The following is a 22699-nucleotide window of genomic DNA, read 5'->3' as shown; positions in this document are numbered from 1 at the left end:
ATAAAGTAAATGGTACAGTTTTAAACGGAGTGCAGGAACAGAGAAACCTGGGGGCGTACGTACACAAATCTTAGAAGGTGGCAGGACAAGTTGATAAGGCTGTTTTTTAAAAAAAAGCATACAAGATCCTTGGCTTTATAGATAGAGGCGTAGAGTACAAAAGCAAGGAAGTTATGCTAAACCTTTATAAATCACTGGTTAGGCCTCAGCTGGAGTATTGTGTTCAATTCTGGGCACCACACTTTAGGAAGGATGTCAAGGCCCTTAGTGAGGGTGCAGAGGAGATTTACCAGAATGGTACCAGGGATGAGGGACTTCAGTAATGTGGAGAGATTACAGGGCTATGGAGAAAGAGCAGGGGAGTGGGATTAATTGGATAGCTCTTTCAATGAGCTGGCACAGGCACAGTGGGCCGAATGGCCTCGTCCTGCGCTGTATAATTCTACCAGTGAGCACTCCTACAATTGCTTTCCGTCGGGGAGCCTGAGGGCTTGGAACTGTCAGGCTGATGGTGGCCAAGTTTTTTGACCACTGCTTTCTCCCACTCCACACTATAAATAGGGAATTTTTATCGACTGTAAGGGGAAACTTTGAAGATACAGAACTGCTTTTGAAAGTGAGTTTGTGTAATAAATTCCATATTACATACCTGGTTGCGAACAATTTTTGCTCGCTCCTCTTTGTCTGGTGCTGAGCTTTGATAAGTAGAGGCTCTGACTCAGGTTTAACATCTCATTTGGGCCTCGGTAATTCAGGTTTCCATCCCATGGCTCCGCTCCGATCTTTGGTTTTGTTGGTTAGGCTTTTTTTTGAGTTTCTTCCAAGCCAAACATGGGAAGAGCTTACAATCTTGAAACACCTGACCCACTAAAAGGTGACCTCCGCCTGCTCAGTCCTAGGCCTGCCACATACTGTCACATTCTGAGGTAATTCCTAAGTGAAAGGCCTTTCAGTATTGCTGCAGATATAAATTAGCTTGCATTGTTACGGCCGGTGACATTTTAACGGTGATTGTCACAAAGAATAAGTCCTAGTGTTGATAGCTGTGCTGCAGAAGTGGGTTGCGGTGCCCTGTACTCAGTCATGGTTTAACAGCGTCGCAAAGATTCACACACAACCTGCTCACTCTTCTCATGTGAAGTGGATACTACGAGTGCAATTATTTCTCCTAACTCTACCCTTTTGACATCACTGATCGCTTACCGCACTCTGATGTGCTATAGGGAATTTGAGTATGAAAGATGGCTTATGTTTCCTTATAGTGGGCGTCAATTTGCACAGGCATTCAAAAAATTGTATTTGCGTTGTCACAGACCTAAAAATGAAGGCTAACCCATTGGCATACTGCTCAATCAAGTTGTATTTAGGACTACGTTGGCTGGCGAATTTAATGCCTTATCCATGCTTAAGGGATCTTGAAAATGATGCCCTGAAGCATCCCGCATTCTTCAGCAGTATTCAAGCACCACCTGGGTCACTAGTAATCCATATTAAAATTGAAACCTTTAATAATAGTCACAGAGTAATATTTAAGACATTATTCAAGTGCTGCAAATAGAATAACCTGAGGGAACCAATGCTGCTCAGTTTTTCTTCCCATTTGTGAGCTGATCGCAGCTCACTCATCTGTGTCACGCTGGTGAGACTCAGTGTGCTGATAGAGAGAACCATTGAGCCTGGGTCCCCCGAGACAATCTTCCCTGAATTACTACAGCTCTACGATGTACAACTGGCAAATGTATTTACAAGAAAAGTCCAAAATTTCAACCTGTGTTTTCTTATCGTTGAATAAATGATGAGATAGGGTTTTTAATTTCCTCCTGGATCGAGTGGAACAAAAAGAGGTAAATTTATAGTAAACCATAACAGACAAAACTTTTATTATAGAATATATATAATAGAATCTATGTGTGTATATATCATTATAATGATCTGGAATACACTGCCTGAAAGGGCGGTGGAAGCATATTCAATAATAACTTTCAAAAGGGAATTGGATAAATACTTGAAAAGAAAAAATTTACAGAGCTATTGGGAAAGAGTAGGGGAGCAGATTTAATTGGATAACTCTACCAAAAAGCCAGCACAGGCACAATGGACCAAATGGCCGCCTTCTTTGCGGTAAGATTCTATGAATTTATGATAAAAGGCACCAAAAGGGTAGGAGTGAGTTAAAAGTGATAAAGAGTTGCCAGGTTTGAGATGATTGACTCAGAGATAAGTAAGTTGCACGGCCCCTTTCCCCATTACTTCTGCAGTTGGTAAAACCCTGTACAAAGATGGAGCTATAGCACCACCGAGGGCTGGTTTCCCAATTTGACGCTCCCTGTGAGGAGTGTGCTCACAGGGAGAGCTGGTCGGGACATATTGGGATGGATTTTCCATCCACTAATTTAAATAGATGGAAAATCAAGTTCTGTTGGCCCTGTATTTCCCGATTAGTGAACAGGTGATGTGATAGATAAATGGGATTGATCACAAGGCAAAGAATGATATGAAGGATTCAACTTATACCATTAACTATGAAAAGGAGGCTCAAGTACTTTGAAACCATTATGTGTACCCTGAAATAAGGGAGCTGCCTTGAAGATTGTTCCTTGCTGTCTCTATTTGCCTATAATGTATACAGTTACAGCTTTCTGTGGGGATTTTAAATTTGTTGATCACTTGCAGTGTCTGTCAGCCTTGGTGCTCCAGGTCCTTGATGCACAATAACATTATTACTGGTTTATTAATAAACAAATTGCAGTTTGTTAAGGGTAATTTCTCTATCGGGTATATTCTCTTTTTTGTGGTCCTTTCCTTGTGGTGTGAAGGACGCAAGTTCTGTCGAGAATGTCTGCAATTTAGTCAAACAATTGCTGATTCCTAGCAACAGTGCTCGTGTCATTTTATTAGTCAGCCCTATAAACCGATATGCTTAATTGCTGAGAAATGAAAACAAATTGTTAAACACCTTGCAGTGGGAGACATATTTACAATGTCAAATATCTGGTGGGAACCTCCATCAGGCCCTGAAATATTAACCTATCTTTCTCTTTCAGATGCTGACTGATCTATTCTATTTCAGCATTTTCTATTCTTTTACTTTATTTTAAATGTAAATTGGAGGGGGAGGGGGGGGGGGGGAGGAAAGAAGTACTTTTATAATCAACTTTCGAAATATACTTCAGAGAATTATTTCCAGAGCTTTACAAAGTAGAGATTGAGGCTTCAGCTTGGCTTTGAACTGCGGGCACGGTTTAGCTTAACTCGTTCGTGTGAAAATCCTCCCTGCGCTATTTTTTCATGTCATCTGTGACACTATTCTTGAAATGGACTTTAATTAAACAGTAATCCTCCATGGTCTGTATCATTTTAATGCAGAGATACTCCTCTCTCTCTCTCTCTCTCTCCTCACTCACTCTCTCTCTCACACACACACACACGTGTAATAAACATAAATCTATTGGCAACTACATTAAGCGCAGTATTACAAAAAGAAGATAGCAGCTCCCTCAGTGGTGTCTGGTTTTGTTTCTCTGTTTTATGCTTTAAAACCACTTGTCCCTTTCTTTGTGAGATTGCAAAAGGCCACCCAGTGAGATGAAACAGGAGTGTTGCCCACAGCCCTCCAGTCCTGTCCCCGGTGGTGTCGCAGGAGATGAACTTAATGGTGTTGTGAAGAGAGAGGATTTGATACAGAAATCTCTACTCCCAGACACCCTCGTTTAAAAGCATAAATCACAAGGGAGGCACCAGTAAATTTTTCCCAATGACTTCCCTTTGTTACATTGAGGGTTTTGTGAGTTGGAATAAATGCACTTCTTTAATTCATTTCGCTTCCATTGTAATACCTTTTTGCAAAGTTAAAACAATATGAAGAACATAGACTTCCAACATTTACATACCTTGCTGTAGAAAGAACTTATCCAGCTTGCTATATTTGGCAACATAATGTGGACATAATCACTGTAAGCTGTGGAGTTATTGGGTCACAGGAATAAGGAATGTAGGAGTGAGTTTTGATTATATTAGATAAGGGATAGTTTGTATCCATTTACATTGTTTAATTCACAAATTATGCAAATATGATGAGAAACAAATGATTTCCAAAGGCTCAAAGAGGCAAATTAAGTATGATAATTGCTTTGCAGTTTATGCTTCTTCTCCACTTCCCTAATTACATCGCACTTTTTACAACTGCCGATGTATTTATGTTAGCTGTTTTGGCAGTGCGATTTTGATTCTTACCATCATCATTAGCACTTGGATCATTAAAGACTTTCAGGGAAAGATGTCAGAATTCTCATTGGATCTGGAGCTGGAGTATGAGCGCAATTGAATCAGGGACGTTTAATCCAGTGACGCTGAAGGGATGTCGTGCCTAACTTTCTGCAATCACATGAATTTCAAATGAGGCAGCAGTTAATTGACCCATTTTGTTTTAATTGAAGTTTTCATCCTGCGCAGTTTGAAAGAGAAAAGATGTGACTGACACTTTAATGACATTTTAACCTCCTCCTCAATTGATCGCAAGTTGTAAAATGCCCACTGCACCCTGAATTAATGAGAGGAGGGTTAAATAATAACTAGTTGCAGCTGGGTTTATGCGTACACTCCATCTGGATTCGCTTAAACCACATATTACACTGTAGTGGGCTCCCCCAATGGCTCAGCAGGTTTACCCAGTATGTATGAGACACCGAACCATACGGACCAGGAAGGTTCCATGGGGTGATCCCACGATCCGGCCCTCCCAGCATGGAGCAGCGCTCGTAGGGAGGGCATCTCAGCAAATCACGAGCTGCACACTACGGTGCCCCGAGATAAGCTCCCTGTAAGTGCTGAACCCTGTTGGTTGGGCACCGGACGGCAGAATCACCACCAGTATTCCATCCTGGGTCTGAGGTGAGTCAGCTGGGACAGCGGTAGGTGTTGGGGTTATGTAGGATAATCCTTATTGCACCTAATACAAGTTTGAGGATTGGAAAACATTGAAATTCTGGTATTAACTCTTTATTAAATCAAGTCAATGAGATAATAAAACACAACCCTTTACAGACCAGGAATGGACCGTGGGGTGATCCCACGATCTGGCAGTCCCAGCGGGGAGCAGCACTACCTTTACATGCAGTGTACGTGCGATACAGGTATCGATTATAACATTATAACTCACATACCAGAGACTCCCTTCAGGAGATGGGAAGTGTTTCATCATTAACTGTTTACGTTAGCCTCAGCAAGACTAGAAAAGTCCCCCAGGAGCCCCAGCTTCTGTACCCTTTTTAAAAGTGTGATTATATCCTAAAGTAATGCCATTACGTCAGCACGTCCTCACTTCAACGAGTCTGCGCAATCAGATCTGTTTACTCACTAATGAGAAACCATGGGTAACAGTTATGGCCTTGCACTTTATCTCCTTCCAGTACATCCATATCACAAGCCTATTCATCCCACATCACCTCCCTACAATTACTTGACTGATTAACCATCCATGAGAAGATATAATAAATGAGGGAATGCCACCTGTAGCTCCAGGCCTGGTCTTGCATAGCACTAATGCACTAATATGTGGATATATATATTTTATATTAAGGAAATATATGGCTATTCAACCTAGTAGACCTATTCTTACAATAAGGTCATTACCGTTGGCGTCAGCACCTGCCCAAATTGGGGAGGGGAAAACCGAGCACGATTTCTGCTTCTGGTCACTATTCAGTCACCCTGCTGGAGGTGCAAGTGTGGGGACATGGGATTGAGGACAGCATTAGACTCAGTTGTGACTCCCCTGCAATTGAATAGCATGCTGTGACTCTAAGGGGTAAATGTTATGTGAGACAGGAGCCCGTATAAGGGGCTTGGGCACGTGTATCATTGTGCCCTATTCGTGGCTGCACAATTTTCCATCCACTAAAAGTCATGCCGACAGTGAACCGGGCATGCTGACCTCCACACCTGAATTTCCACCAGCTGCTTCTGGTGGGTGAAGCTCTGCACTGGGAGTGCTAAACCATAAAATCTACCCCAGTTCTCAGTAAGTCATTTATCTGTCATCTCACCCGCACACTAATCGTGAATTGCTGGGCTGATAGATCTTAACTTTGTCAGTGAGATATCGAAGGTCTGCCCATACCTGTGCAATTGTACTCCAGCAAGGAACCAACACCTTTAGATGGGCACGGGACAAAATAGTCAAGAAGCTACTTATGTACAGTAAAAGTCAAAATAACAAAGAGTATTATCAAAATTAAAATATTCATTATTTTAACTGTAACCTAATGTATTTTCAGCTTTGTCATTAAAACAATGTCATCAATAAACCGTTCCATATATGGTTGTGAAACCCCATTTTTGTCTGCAATAATGGAAGTATTAACTCCAAGTGTTAAAACTGATGTCAGCTACTATGTTCTTTCAAACTAAAGGTAGAGTAGTCAGGAACTGGAGATCCACTTTTGTCACATTAAGTTACGTTGCCCTGTATATCGTCTGCCTCACCTGTCACCAAGGTCACCAGCCACCACTAAAAGAACTTGGGTCCGAGTAACACATAGTACAATAAAACAAAATTCCTCAAGTCTCGATTCACCTATCTTGTAACTGAATGGATTAACAGCCTTGTTATAATTAAATCACCACCCATTGACAGTGAAAATATCATACTCCTTAGTTCCTTAAGAACAGTAAATGCACATTACAAATCTATGGAAACCAATGACTCCTTTTGAATAATTCTTCTTCTGCATCTGTGCACTGACTGAATCTCAAACTCGGCTTTTAAAAAGCTTTGATTTCAGCTGAGCTACAATAAATAATCTCAAGCTCACAATGGTTGAATGCAGTAGCCAGTCTATTTCTTGCCAGTATCCCGACCTGAAGTTGTGAGCTGAAATATAAACTCGAATATAATGACAACCGTGGAATCTTTGCCATGCCCTTCCCCATTTTCCAGCTTTTCCCTCTTTTGCCCATTCTTTTCTTAAGGCAGTGGCCCACGTTGAGAGTGAGGTGGCCATTCCTCGTCAGTGAGCCTAGTCAGAAAATCATTGACTGGGGAGCCCAGTCCTGTGCTCACCCAATGTTTGCCGACGCGCACATTACAGCAAGCATCGTTGGATAGCGATCAGGAATGGGAGCACTGGCTGATCTTTCCCCCCAACCCCTTCCTCCCTATTTTGAGGCCATTTATAACATCCTCACTCTCACACCAGCTGAGGTCAGCCAGCTCAGCACAGAGCAGTATCGAGGCTATTGTGTAAATCTCAGTCCAAGTGGTGCAGTGACCAATTGCTCTACCAGAGGCCCTGCCTATTTTCTGTTAAGATGAACAAAAGTAACAGACTTTACATTACTGTAGTTCAATGACTGGTGAAACTAGGTCGATGATTTAATTATATAAGGGTTGCACTACTTACAAATTTATCAATCTATCAACAACAACTCGCATTGATATTGCACCTTTGACGTAGAAAGGAGAAAAAAAATAGACACTGAGCCAAAGAAGGAAATGCTGGGGAGACTGACCTAAAGTTTGGTCAAATAGATGGGTTTTAAAGAGAGTTTTGAAGATGGAAAGGGAGGTGGAGAGGTTTAGGGAGGGAACTTCAGAAAGTGGGGCGTGGGCAGCTGCTAATGGTGGAGTAAGGGGGAGGGATGTTGGGGGGGGTGGTGGTGGGTGTAAGAGGCCACTGTCAGAGGATCGGAGAGTTTGGAGGGGTGGTGTTGTAGCACTGGAGAAGGTTACAGAGATAATATGGGGGGAGGCCATGGAGAGATTTGAACACATGGATGAGAATTTTAAACTTGAGGCACAGGGGACTGGGTGTCATTCTAGGTCAGTGAGGACAGGGGTGATGGGCAAGCAGGACTTGGTGCAGGATAGGATACGGCCAGTAGAGCTTTGATGGGCCAAAGTTTACGGTTGGGAGATTAACCGGGAGAGACGTCTGGATGTGACAAAGGCATGAAAAAGGCTACCAACAGCACGTGGGCAGAGGCAGGGACAGATGTGAGTGATGGTACGGAGATGGAAGTGGGCATGCTTCGTGATGAAAGAGATATGAGATTGGAACCTCAGCTCAGGGTTGAATAGGAGGCCAAGGTTGAGAACAGTTTGGTTCAGTCTGAGATTGTGGCTGGGGAGGGGGGTACAGTGAGCGGCGAGCGTACAGATTGTGTGGCGGGGGCTAAAGATAATGGATTCAGTCTTCTGAATGTTTAACTGGAGGAAATGACTGCTCAATCAAAACTGGATGTCAGTCAAGCAGTCTGACCACACAATATTGTTCAATAGACACGGCTAATTTATCACTGGGACCATTATATTTTCATATTTCTGACAGAATCAGCTAATTATTCAACTGTTAGTGTGGTTGGTGTTACATGTCTTCTTCTGTATTAAGTTAGAGACACCAACCCTGAACTACAGATATTAGTGCAATTACTGGCAGGCATGTTGGTTATAGGTCGGACAAGAGAACCGGCACTTTAACTGATGGCCCAAAACTAATATATTAAAAAAAACTGATATAATAATGAACTTCAAACCTGGATCTTTAAAAATCCACTGAATGGGACATTTAATTAGATACTGCACCGTGACACCTATTTAATATTTGACCCCAGGCTTTTCAACTGAAGATCTTGGTGCCAAGTTCAATTAAAATGTTGATAATTAATTATAACTTTTTCCCCCAGCTCACTTTTTAAAATTCAGAGCTTTGAAGAACATCCTACTTCAAAGGATCTGTTAGATCTGAGCAATTAAAAAGAAGTGTCCGCAAAAGCGGAGAGGAACACTATGAATATACTAAATTGTTTTTAAACATGTCTTTTTTGGAAAACCCTTTTTCTGTTTATAGATGCACAGTTGAATGATACATTGATGAATTTTGATATAAAGTTGTATCACCTGTGTGTTTCTTTTTTCACTCCCCAAACATTTGTTGAATGTTTTTTGATCAAGACCATGCCCCGTTAAAACACTAATTTACAGTTCGGTTCTGATGAAGGGTCTGCATCCAACACATTTCTCTTTACAGATGCTGATGGACCCACTGTGTATTTCCAGAATTTTCTGTTTTCATTTCAGATTTTTACCATTTTCAGTTTATATCGTATTATTTATGGTTGCTATTTTCCAGACAGGCTCCCATTCTCTCCAATGCATTGCTTGTAATTTATTTATCTGGTACCCTTACTTTTCATTGTTACCAATTCATATCTGACCTTTTTTCTTACACAAAGGTGTTTAGTTACTGTCCGTCTCATTATTTTGCCTGGTAAACTGACATAGTCAATAAGAGGCATCGTCAACAGGATATATTTTTGGAAAAAATACAGACATGGGACTGACTTGTATTATGTTACATCGTGTATTTTTGTCACATGGGCTATGTTGTCGCTCTTATCTAGAATATTAAATAGTTGGGTCATTATTTTTTCTGACCATGTGTGGATTTTGGTTTGGGGAGGGGGTGGTGTTGGAGGGGGGTGGGTGTTCCTCCACTGTAGAATTTCTTTTTATAATGCGCACTTTTTTCAATTTAGCAATATGTTTTCAATCATCAATTCCTTCCCTTTGCATGGGTGATATTCTTGATGTTTGAAACAGTGATTGCCCGGGCCTTTTGATGATTCTTTACCCTAGCCATTTCTGTTTTCCATAAAAAAGTAAGTTTGGCCAGATATACAGCTTCACTAAAAGAAGCAATTCCATTTCACTGAAGGGTCCTTTTCCTTTAGTCACCATTCGCTGCTTTTCATTAGCAACACAGTAATGGCCATGTTCATTCGCACAGACCAGTTACCGCAGTCTTGCTTGTGACGGTTGGTGAATTTGGATACCTTATTGTCGTGGTGCTGTGCTGGCATCAGTGTCTCCCAACTTGTTAGTCTCGCCTAGCCAGCGGCAACATTAAAATTGGACATGAATTTAGATTTGAGGTTAGGATCAGATCTGCCATGATCTTATTGAATGGCGGAGCAGGCTCGAGGGGCCGATTGGCCTACTCCTGCTCCTATTTCTTATGTTCTTATGTTCTTAACACCAAAGTAGATTTCTTGCATTAGCCAAGCCCACAGCTGGGAAGATCTGGTTAAAAAAAAACGGATCTTCCTGGCTGTGGCAAATTTGGCAAATTTATTTTCATGTTGCCAAGAATTCACCCTTTTTTAAAAAATTCTGTCAGCGAACCTTGGTGTTGCCGCCAGCCGTGCGAGATTCACACATCAGAGCCGGTGGGGTTAGCCCAGCACCCAGCTCCATATAAATGTAGCTTAACTTGACCAGTGGTACATGTAATAAGTTGGATAGTCCAGTGGTGAAGGATAGAAATACTAGAGCCTGGTCTTCAGTTGCTTCCAAGCCTTTATTCACAAAGGTCCACATTACCCACTGTGCTCCCCCTAGATAAGCTCTCATATAAATAGATACAAGAGAGTCCCCAATTGATACACACCACATGAATACAATTAACACTAATTGATATAAATCATATAGATACAATTAACAGTACGCTAAGCAACAATATTTCGTATTAACATTTTAATGATCTGTGAATGCTGTTAATGTGATGTAACTGTATAAATATCTCTGTGTCTGACAATCTGAATATCTGACCCAATGTTTTACACCCAGTCTTGACATGGTTCTTCTCATATCATCCATTCTTATCGAATTACCAATTTAGTGGCAATTTTTGTAAAATTGCGAACAATTTTATTGCAGTGGACCCACGTCAGCCTCAATCTGGGTTGAGACTATTCAGGGCCCTTAAAGTGCATAAAACGAGGAATCTTTAATCCCGTCAGGGTGAATCCTAACTCCGGTCCGAGATTGTGTTATTCCAATGCATCACCCCAGCTCCCCTCATATCCAAGACACATCTTGCACAAACTGGGAGAGATTAGGATTTGTCTCGGTTTGATAGGGCCCTCGAAATGTATGGAACTCAAGTTCTGGGTTTGGTTCGATACTCACCCCTTCCCAGAGCACCTTGAGTGCACCGCTGATCTCATTATGCCGCCCGCACATGACTTAAAGCATCACATTCCATTCTTTTCAGATGATTACATGGGTGGGGGGTGGTGGGAAGTGTTTAGTCAGGATGCTTCAGCCATCATGAGGTGTGGGGCAGGCTTGATGGACTAACTGGTCTTTTCCTGCCCGTCAGTTTTGTATGTTCGTAACACGCTTTTCAATGGAGTGCAATTTTAGAACTATGCCTTGGTTTCTCAAGTCCACACCTGTCCCGTGTTGAGTTCTAGAAACACTTCAACACACACTTTGTTAAAAAAGATCTTCTTTAATTGAGAGAAAATAAACTTACAATCAAATCAGTTCTCGTCTGGCTCTCCCAGAACACTACCAAGTAGTGCAGAGGCAATTCTGCCTTAAATCATCTGTGCACATCTGTTCCAGCTGCTGATTTTCTGTTGTGTGTGCCCTCACCATTGTACCTAATTAATTAAACAGAACCTTCCAGTCAGTCACACACTCATACACATGCATGCCTGCAAGAAGGTTCTAAATTGTTACATGGTATTAACTCTCACTTAACAACTCAAGCTGTTCATCTTGTTCCCACAGTAATATATTGCAATTTCCTGAAACAGGCAGTGCAGATTGATGTAGGTGTGCATTTAAAAGACCTCGACGGTGTCATCAATATCAAGTGGCATAATGATAGCACTGCTGAAGGCTTATCTTATTCAGCCTACGCACAACTTATCATAAAAAGCTTTATTGTTAGTAAACATCAATACAACAGTCACAACAATTTCCCATCATTGTTAGTCATAATTCATTGAACTGGTTACAAGTGCACTCCAAAACTCATGGTATAGGCTTTCTTTAGTGATAAAGATCTATTCCTGTAGTGTCAACCTCTGTCTGCACTGACACTGATAGCAGGTTTAAGTGCCTCACCTTACAATAAGCACATTTTACTGAGATATGAAATAGAAAACAAAATGATCATGAGAAAGGCTAAAAATAAAATAGTCATATCCAGATCATTGTGATACTATCTTGCAATGGTCACAGTAAATTCAAAACAGAATTGATTATCATGTTGCCATCAACTTAACAGGGAGTGAACTATCCTGCTATTATTTTTGAGGGTGTAACTAGCAGGGTAGATAAGGGGGAACCAGTGGATGTAGTATATTTGGATTTTCAAAAGGCTTTCGATAAGGTGCCACACAAGAGGTTATTACACAAGATTAGGGCTCAAGGGATTGGGGGTAATCTATTAGCATGGATTGAGGATTGGTTAACAAACAGAAAAGAGAGAGTAGGAATAAACGGGTCATTTTCAGGTTGGCACTTAAATTGGCTACTTTAAACGAGGGTTGTCAGCTGTTGATCAGCCTTATGCTCCTGATGGTTTGTACACTTTTTATATTCATCTTCCTCAAAATCATGTTGGACTGCATTGCTCTCATTCATATCTTCTGTAATTTTCTTCAAAGTTCTCAGTGTCAGGAGACTCACAACTGCACTCCCACAATACAAATAAGCAGAAATTAAGCCAAATAAAGCTACAGCAGCATCTCTTCCCTGATCGTCACAATTCATAAAGTTGTAACCACGGCCTGCATACAAACGTTGTCTTAATCTACAGACTTCTGTGCCATTTACCTTAATTATAAGATGCAGGTAAAGTCCAACGCCCACTATATACACTATACAGGCAAGAACATTAAACACTAGTGGGGTGCTGCGAGGATCAGTGCTTGGGCCTCAGCTGTCTATTATATATATCAATGAATTAGATGAGGGGACTGAGTGTAATGTATTCAAGTTTGCTGATGATACAAAGCGAGGTGGGAAAGTAAGCTGTGAGGAGGATGCAAAGAGGCTGCAAAGGGATATAGACAGGTTACGTGAGTGGGCGAGAAGGTGGCATTTGAAGTATAATGTGGGGAAATGTGAAATTATCCACTTTGGTAGGAAGAATAGAAAAGCGGAATATTTTTAAAAGGTAAGACACAAAGAAATTTGGTAGTCAGAGGGATTCGGGTGTCCTTGTACATGAATCACAGAAAGTTAACATGCAGGTACAGCAAGCAATTAGGAAGGCAAATAGTATGTTAGCCTTTATTGTAAGGGGGTTGGAGTATAAGAGTGAGGAGGTCTTGTTGCAATTACATAGGGCTCTGGTGAGACCACACCTGGAGTACTGTGTACAGTTTTGGTCTTCTTACCTAAGGAAGGATATACTTGCCTTAGAGGCGGTGCAACGAAGGTTCACTAGATTAATTCCTGGGATGAGAGGGTTGTTCTATGAGGAGAGATTGAGTAGAATGGGCCAATACTCTCTGGAGTTTAGAAGAATGAGAGGTGATCTCATTAAAACATATAGAATTCTTAGAGGGCTTTACAGGGTAGATGTTGAGAGGCTGTTTCCCCTGGCTGGAGAGTCTAGAACTAGGGGTCATAGTTTCAAGATAAGGGGTCAGCCATATAGGACTGAAATGTGGAAAAATGTCTTCACTCAGAGAGTTGTGAATCTTTGGAATTCTCTACCCCAGAGGGCTGTGGACTCTCAGTCGTTGAGTATATTCAGATCGATAGATTTTTGGACACTAAGGGAACTAAAGGATATGGGGATAGGGCGGGAAGGTGGAGTTGAGGTAAAAGATCAGCCATGATCTTATTGAATGGTGGAGCAGGCTCGTGGGGTCATATGGCCTACCCCTGCTCCTAGTTCTTATGTTCTTATTTTCTTATTCGGGTGGTGTAGTCAAGTATTAATAGGATACGCATGTGGATTTTCTCAGTGGAGCAATAGTTGAATGATTGAGGAACAAGGTAAAACTTGAATTGTTAGTCTTGTAGCCAGCCCTCAATTTGTCAAACACATAGATATAGAACCTATTGTGGGTATTGCCACTTAGTTACATCCTGGAGTTCTTTAATTCCTCTGGTGGGAATATTTTTCAAATGAGCTGAGTGTTGGTTGTTTGTACAGCCCTGACCGCTATCAAAAATCATTATGATATTACAGCGTCAGTATGAAATCAGGAATTAACTGTGCTCAGTTGATTATTAAATATAGTATAATTTGCTGAACAGCCATGCTGGAGTTTCCATAGATTGTTACTAGACCTTTCTAAAAGTCTACTTTTCTTTTGAAACATACCTATCCTTCACAAATTCAATAACTATGCTGTCAATGACATTGACAAAGGAGCCTGAGCACTTTTAGGGGATGGTTTTCTGTGAACCTCGCCTGCTGCCAGAGCACATTGGAAAAATTGCAGCGTGTATTTGGAAAATTCCCCCCTTACTATTAGCATTTTTAGGAGGGAGTTTTGAAAAACTAGACAATGGCATATCTAATGTGTGCAGATATGTTTGATTGTATATAATGACATCTCCGTTCCAGAATGGCGATGATTGTGGCATTCCCCCATCAATCACGCCTGGATACCGCACTGCTGTAAGTGATTGGGATTAATTTTATGGACAATTTCTGTTTGCTGCGGTTGATAGAGACTTTTTTTTAAATAGACTTTGTAAATAGACCTTGTTTGCTTTGTTTTGCTGTAAAATTTACTACTTGGCTGTAAGCCTTACCAGCTATAAGTCCCGCCCCACCTCCAACTCATTGGCTGACACGGTGGTGTCAAAGGTCGCAGTGAATATATATGTTTTGAGTAATCTTACATTTGGAAGTAAACCATGCTTCACGTGGGTCCAGAGAGTCAAATGTTGAGACATTTACATTTATTTTAGGTGCAAAAATGCTTATCGGAAACAATCCAAAATATTGTTTAAAAACATTGACGTCCCGATTTTAATGTCTGTTTCCCGACGTGAGCCCACCTCCTGTCATTTTAACCAGGCAGAATTCAGGCACGGGAGGGCCACCTGGCCCAGGCAGGCCAGGGCCTACTTAACATGGCCCAGTGATGTCATCGGTGTTGCGCTGCGATTTTAACTCCAGGAATCAGGAGGCAGCAGGGTGGTCAAAAGAGGCCGAGGTAAGTATTTTCTTTAAATTTCGGTGCGGATTCCTTGTGGGCTACGAGGAGCCGATCAAGTCCTGGGCCTTGGCTTGGAGCCCCAAAGGCTCTGAAAATTTTAAGTGATATTTCAGCTCCCTTGTAAATGGGGCACTTCCTGTATATTTACAGGGTGGGGGGGGCAGAATGCTCCTCGCCTCCCTCCCGCCCCCCCCACAAGGAGTGACAGCTGCCAAAGGAATTTGGCTGGTGGTGAGTGACACACGTTCTTGCCATTGATATTTTAATGATACTATTTTCCCCTGACCTCACATACTCTGGTACATTACACCACTTATGCCTGGATGAAACCTCTTGCGGATTTTGGGACCAATATCTGTTAGACTCTATAGAATGGGCACGATGTTTGACTTATCTCTGGCAATAAAAGTCACATCCCGTGCAATCCACTTAAAATGCTTGTGCTTCATAGCATGTTCTGGTCGGTACATTGATAGAATCTTCTCCTGACCTCACAGAGTGGTTAGAACGTGGAACTTCCTATCACAAGGAGTAGTTACGGGTTCTGGGGAAGGGGAAGGGTGAACAGGCAGAGGGCAGGCCCTGTCCGGGTGAGGGGATGGGTGGGAGGTGGGGATGGGGGGGAGGAGGAGGGAGTGGGTGGGGATGGAGGGGGAGGAGGGAGTGGGTGGGGATGGGGGGAGGAGGAGGGAGTGGGTGGGGATGGGAGGAGGAGGAGGAGGGAGTGGGTGGGGATGGGAGGAGGAGGAGGGAGTGGGTGGGGATGGGAGGAGGTGGAGTGGGTGGGGATGGGGGGGAGGAGGAGGGAGTGGGTGAGGATGGGAGGAGGAGGAGGAGGGAGTGGGTGGGGATGTGGGGGAGAAAGAGGTAGTGGGTAAGGATGGGGGGGAGGAGGAGGGAGTGGGTGGGGATGGGGGGGAGGAGGAGGGAGTGGGTGGGGATGGGGAGGAGGGAGTGGATGGGGAGGAGGGAGTGGGTGGGGATGGGGAGGAGGGAGTGGGTGGGGATGGGGAGGAGGGAGTGGGTGGGGATGGGGAGGAGGGAGAGGATGGGGAGGACGGAGAGGGTGGGGAGGGGGAGGGTGGGGAGGGAGAGGGTGGGGATGGGGAGGAGGAGGGAGAGGATGGAGAGGGAGAGGGTGGGGATGGGGGAGGAGAAGGTGGGGATGGGGGAGGGAGAGGGTGGGGATGAGGAGAGGGTGGGGATGGGGAGAGAACAGGGAGATGGTGGGGATGGGAGGAGGAGAGGGAGATGGTGGGAATGGGGGGAGGAGAGCATGGGGGGGAATAAAGAGAAAAACGGCATGGGCTCTATGGGCCGAATAGCCTCATTCTGTGCTGTAACCATTCTATGGTACGATTAGCTACGTTTCATTATGGTTTTCTAAGAGTAGTAAGATTTTTTTTAAAAATCATTAGTTCTCAGACATCATGAATATAATGAACTGAATTGCAACGGTCAAGTGTTAAACCCAGAATTGTTAAGAAAGTGAAATTGGAGTCTGTGCTTTTCAACAGCAGTTTGTACCTTCTAGAAATCGGGCTGCAGTGCTTCTCGGTTTCATTTGATCAGCATTCTTTTCATAAAATTTAAATGGCAGTCGGGGATTGCCTTGTACATTTTTCCAAGTAGAGGCTTGAGACTCGTTCCTGCATTATAGAAACACAAGGCATCAGCAAAGAGACCCTTTTTCATGAGAGAGTTGGGGACCAACGCAATCTAAGTACAGAAAACCGCCATCTGCTGCTGTAGGTTCCAATAAGCTCCAAATACCATTCAGACTTTATAATCCTTTACCTCTAACTTGTGAGCACTTGAAGCTGCTGATTACCACCGAGGCTATCGATGTCTAGTTCTAGATCATAGTCCACCTTTGAGTGGTATCCCATGGTGAATCACGTTTCTCCCTGGGTCACACTGTTTCTGGATTCATTACCCAGCTCTGAGACCTGATAAATCTCTCTCTCCTGTATGACTGCAGGGCTTAAGCCTCCACTCAAGAGCCACAAGCTTCGAAGCCAGTCCTAGGCCCGATGTTCACATCTCCAAATCCAGTCTCGTTCTTAGCCACGCGCCCTGACCCCATCATCCTCTCAGGCATGGTGACTCTGAGGGGAATTAAAAAAAAATATATATAAATACCTTTCTCCGCCCTCAAAGATTTCTCTAGTCTCGCAACTGGGTTTCCACCTGATTAACAGTGTTTCTCTGTCACTCCCCACTATCCCCACTCAACAGGGCAGCAGGAAAGGGAAACACATTGCAGTCTCCCTGGACCTGGGTTTGAATCAAGCCCAGATTGATGGGATGGAAGGTTCTTCCCTCTGAAGGCTTTCATGGTTTCAAGTGCCCTGAATTTGGGTAATCTCAACCCAGTCAGTTTCCATCCCAAAGTACCGATAATTCAGCACAATGTAGTACTAAATTGACAGTCTCAAATCAGAAAATATACTTGTGTGGGAAATGGAATGTTTTTACCGATGGAACAGGGTGCTTTTAAAGTTTGAGGCAGAGGCGTACAATTTTAAAAAGTACAAGCAGTTAATCGTTTTAACAATCTTGTAAAAATGTTAAAATATATCCACCAGTATGGAGTGTCCTTGAATGATTTGTTGACACAGACTATTTCAAAAGTTTGTAACAGCTGAAGACTTTGAGTAGTTCAACAAACAAAGTAAATGGGCCAGAATTTGCTGAAAAAATTGCACCCTAGCAAAAGCACATCTACGGCACACGTCAGTATTATGGTGCAGAAATTCCAGGATGTTATGGCCTGAGTGACTCACGCTGTTACTTACGCAACGCCATCATTTCCTGGGACTTTTGCACCACTCCACAAAGGCCCATAGGAACAGGAGTAGGCCATTCAGCCCCTCGAGCCCGCTCCACCATTTGATAAGATCATGGCTGATCTGTGATCTAACTCTATATACCTGCCTTTGGCTCATATCCCTTAATACCTAAATACCCTTACAGAAACTGTTATAATAACTCCTTCCCCCCCCCCCCATCAGAATCAGTGGCAATTGTGAATCTGCTGAATTAACGCTACTTTGATCATCGCTACCACTTAGACTGATTCAGATGACGATTTTGATGGCTCAATCATTCAGCCGGTTGCCTATATCAAAGATAACTAATATATCGGAATGTTGATCATAATCTTAAACAGGCATAGACGTGCACCAGCTCAGTCACTACATACTTAGGAAGGGCTCCATTTTATAATGAAAAAGTTTAATATTGACTCGACCTTAAAAGAATCATTCAGGGTAACATTTTTACTGACTTGTTCTAGGAACTTTATTTTAATCTTAAACCTCATTAAAGTAATAAAATAAATATCTTTACAATAATATGTATCGAGCTCACGCTGTAAGCATGGATTGCAACCTGTAATGAAATATGGCCCAGGATCGCACACAGTTCAGGAGACAACCTTGTGCGCACGTGTCCTGCTATATATGTGTATATGTGTGTGTGTGTGTATATATATAATGTTTCTAAGATACAGCCCTGTGGTTATTTTTCTTCATTATTGAATAGGCAATTCAAGCTTAAAGTCTAGTTCCAAAGCGATATTTTAAAGTACTGCTATGTTGGAGTGAAAGTACAGAAACAAAACGCATAAAATTCGAGGTCCATCACAGAGCAAAAGCATGGCAATGGGACAGTAGCGGAGTTAAAATCGCTGTGCACCACTTGTTGCTGAGCTGCCGCCATATTTTATTGGGGCCTTCCGTCGGGCAGCTCAGATGCCCACCTAGAATCAAGTGGGAGCCTCGTTACTGCTTGCAAATCATGCTCCACCCAGTTAAACTGGGCAGTGAAGAGGACGAGGCCCCCAAAAACATCAAGTAAATTGTTATTTTTGTGAGGCCAGGAGAAGTAGGAGTGTGGCCTGCTCCCCGCCCTTCCAGCTGGCAGAGCCAGCCTGTGGGTCGCCCAATATTACGCCGACTAGCTACAGTGGGATGCCCGTTAGACCAGGCCTCACACCGGCAGGACCGGGCGGCTATTCAGCCCACTGTCTAACCGTTCCATGTCTGGATTAAAATCTACCCCCATATCTCTTACAAAAAGACACCAAGAGCAGGACGCAATGCAATCCCTTAATAAACCAACAGATATTAGAAATATTGTATACTGTCCCATAAAGTATTTAAACAGGCCAGGTAACGTATCGAATTATTGATGAGTAGGAGTCAGGAATAAGATTGTAATTTACTCTCCGTTCAGGTGAGGTGAACCAAAACCCGAGTTCAAGGAAGTTGGAAATCTGAAATAAAAACAGAAAATGCTGGAAATACTCAGCATCTGTGGAGAGAGAAACAGAGTTAAACAGTCTGATGATCTTTCATTGTATTTATTATAACTTGTACTGCGTGGTCATTAAAATGAAAGCAGGCAACAATAGTTGGGAGCGGAGCTGAGATTAAGAGGCGATTGTGATTTGTGGCAGAACAATTCTGTCGCATTATCCACAAGAAGTAATAATATTTTGCAATTCCAAAGAGTTATCATGAGGGATCTGAGAGCCTGGAGTAAGTTAACATAATGTGGCGATGCCGGTGATGGACTGGGGTTGACAATTGTAAACAATTTTACAACACCAAGTTATAGTCCAGCAATTTTATTTTAAATTCACAAGCTTTCAGAGGCTACCTCCTTTTCCACATCGTTCACCTGAGGAAGGAGGTAGCCTCTGAAAGCTTGTGAATTTAAAATAAAATTGCTGGACTATAACTTGGTGTTGTAAAATTGTTTACAATAAGTTAACATAGTCACTTACAACACAACAGAACATTTCTGTTCATCAGGAAACAAGTGTGCCAATGTGGACCTCCGACTGATCTACATAGAAAAGCAGCAACATGCAAATCTGTAGAACTGGCGAAGCAGTTGATTTTGCCCACTTAGAAGGTTTGCATGCTGCTGTCTGTTTAATGTAAAGGCATCGGAATTAAAATGGGACAGTTGAGCCAATGGCTCTCACCACACTGAGAATGGTCCTGGATGTATAACTGCAGTACTGTACTATACCGCAACAGCATGAGAGAGTCCGTGATTGGAAGACAACTTGAAAAGGAGTGTTTTGCCGGTTGGGTTCACACCCAGCTTGAAAGCCAGAAGAGTTTTGGTGGGAAGATGGCTTGACTGAGAACCCCAGCTTAACACACAATTAAAGTACTTTTATCTAGATAGTGTGTTAGGACACTGGTTTAAAGCATTGAGTTCACCTCCAGGACTTACTCTTTCATTTTAAAAGGTAAGCTCCACCTATATGTTCAGATATTCATTTTCAGGCATATTGGTAGAGTGCCTAGGTCATGGAGCCACCGAAAGCCAGAGGTGCTGTGTGGTCATGTGTTGGGAGCCATAACTAGTGTTGGGTGAAATGGACAACTGTATTTTTTTTCTGCAGTCTCTAAAAGTCGGAATGAGTATAAAACCAGTTCAACCCAGAGAAAGGTGGAATTACTCTCATAACTATTAAGATTCCTAAGTGAAATGATTCCCAATACTCTTAATATGGTTTCCTATAGGCTCCTCTTGTGTGGGTTCTAAATGATATAGACCAGGCTAGTCTGCGCTAAGATATCTGCTCTCATTAATGGTAGGCTGTTACAGTTAGCCTTGGCACCCCTGAACACTGCGTCTGTATGTGTGTGTTTGTTTTACGTGTGAGTGTGTGTGTGCGTGCGTGTATTACGTTTGGTCAAAGTAGTAGGTTCTAAGGGGCGTCTTAAAGGAGAAGAGATAGGCATAGAGGTTTAGGGAGGGAATTCAAGAGCTTGGGGCCTAGGCAGCTGAAGGCACGGCCGCCAATGGTGGAGTGCTGATAACAGAGATAGGGAGGGGCAGGGACAATAGAGGAATTTGAAAACAAGGATGAGCATTTTAAAATCAATGCGCTAATTACTTCTGCCAGAGAAAGGTAGGATGCAAATTCAAACTCCTATTCTCCCAAGCCTTCAATTACCAATCTCGGCGGCAGACAAAGAAAATCTGCTGATCTCACAAGAAGGAAGAGGAAGACGGAGGGCCAGCCACACTCGGCATTCTGCACATTTCCCAGAGGCTGAATATCAACTGCTATCACCAGAGACCAAATCACCTGGCAGCTTTCTGAATAGGAGGATGGTGCATGACATGAGAGACTTAGAGCCCGTGCAAAGGGGACAAGAGCAGAAAATAACTAGCCAAAGAATATACAAAGAATAATTTTTGATGACTCTTCTTAAAGAAAGCAAGTATTTATAGAACTATGTTTTCTATTGCACTTTCTTTTATTAAAACTATGCTGAAGAATTATCAAGACCTGTGTAGAACACAATGGAAGGAACGCATGAACTGTATCACCTTAAATCATAATCAGAAAGAAAAGCATCATTTTCATTTGCGTTCTTTGATATGGGGCTGGATTTCTACTGCAGTCCATTTAAAAATAACCTCACAATATTCTCAGAACTCAGAATAATGACAAGCTTCATCCATGACTATGGTCCAGATGTTAGTGGGCTGTAACCTTTAGAGACCCGACTGAATATTAACTCAACAGATAGATGGTGTAATGTCAATTAGAATCTTATAAGGAAGTTGGGTGCAAATATTGTCAGAAGTTTCAAACCTGTTTTTCTACAAGTAAACCAACAGAGCCCTCAAATGTCTCTAGTGTTTTCCATTTGGCAAAACAGGTACAACAGACAAATCAAAGTTTAGAAAGAAGAGGCACTTGCAATACTGAGCTATGCTAAGAAGTATGTAGAATGACATTTATTCTAACTCTTTGCTTTCCAGGTGGAAAGGAAACGCCACATTGGGAATGACATTGTAACCATTGTATTCCAAGAAGGAGAGGAATCTTCGCCATCCTTCAAACCATCTATGATTCGTTCCCACTTCACACGTATCCTCTTGAACTTACAGTAGGGTTATTAGACTAAACATGAAAGCCTTGGGTCTGAAGACCTCTGCCTATTATAGGTTGTTTTCCTTTTCATTTCTGCATCCTCCACATACCACTTACTTGCTTGTTACTGGAGACAACATTACTTGTTGCTGGAGACAACACTTTTAAGTCCATGTTTTCTCAAAAGCTTTGTTCTTGGTGTTATTTTGTGTATTGTGTCACATAGTACATTTGTGGCCTCGATTTGTACTGTACTCCGGAGTGTCCAGGTGGCAGAAGATTTTCAAGTTCTGAACCGATATCAGATCCTTCTTTCCCTCCCCCCAATAGAAGACTGATTGGCCTGATAGTACTGTAATTAAAAAAGGTGGTACTAGTGTCCAGTCACCAGGACATTTATTGACAATGTATTATCTGGTTGTGGTAAAATTGTTCTAGAATGTGCTTTCAACCCTCCTAATGTTTTTGCAGGCCCTGGGAGAATAATGGCTGGGATAGAGAAATCGGACAGTTTAAATTTGGGAGGGAATGGGACCACACACGGTACAGTGCATGCAGTTTCACAAATCTTGAAGCACACCAAATCAACAGTTAATGACATGACCTGTTAATTTGCAGGAATTCAAAATAAAAAAAATCAGCAAAATAACTGAAGTGAACAGGTATTTGCATCTAATATTCCCAGGCCAAGATTCCCTGAGATTGGCTGATTGAACAGGAAGTACAGGCTTTCAATACTAATTGAAGCCTCTGCAGCTCTACAGATCAATGCTTATGGTTCCTTGGAGACCATTGCAGGTGATACAG

General features: G+C 42.5%; 1 protein-coding gene across 1 annotated transcript in view; it reads left to right on the top strand.

The window, feature by feature from the left end:
• garnl3 (GTPase activating Rap/RanGAP domain like 3) overlaps positions 1-22699 on the top strand; it is a 281725-nt gene that overhangs the window by 181319 nt on the left and 77707 nt on the right. Inside the window, exon 11 of the mRNA XM_067969493.1 lies at positions 21781-21889. Coding sequence (XP_067825594.1) covers positions 21781-21889 — 109 coding nt within the window. The remainder of the gene's footprint in view (positions 1-21780; positions 21890-22699) is intronic.

Source organism: Heptranchias perlo, chromosome 31 (assembly GCF_035084215.1).
Source record: "Heptranchias perlo isolate sHepPer1 chromosome 31, sHepPer1.hap1, whole genome shotgun sequence".
In the NCBI taxonomy this organism is placed as follows: Eukaryota; Metazoa; Chordata; class Chondrichthyes; order Hexanchiformes; family Hexanchidae; genus Heptranchias; species Heptranchias perlo.
Note: the sequence above shows the minus strand (reverse complement) of the source record. Positions and strands in the feature narration are given on the sequence as shown.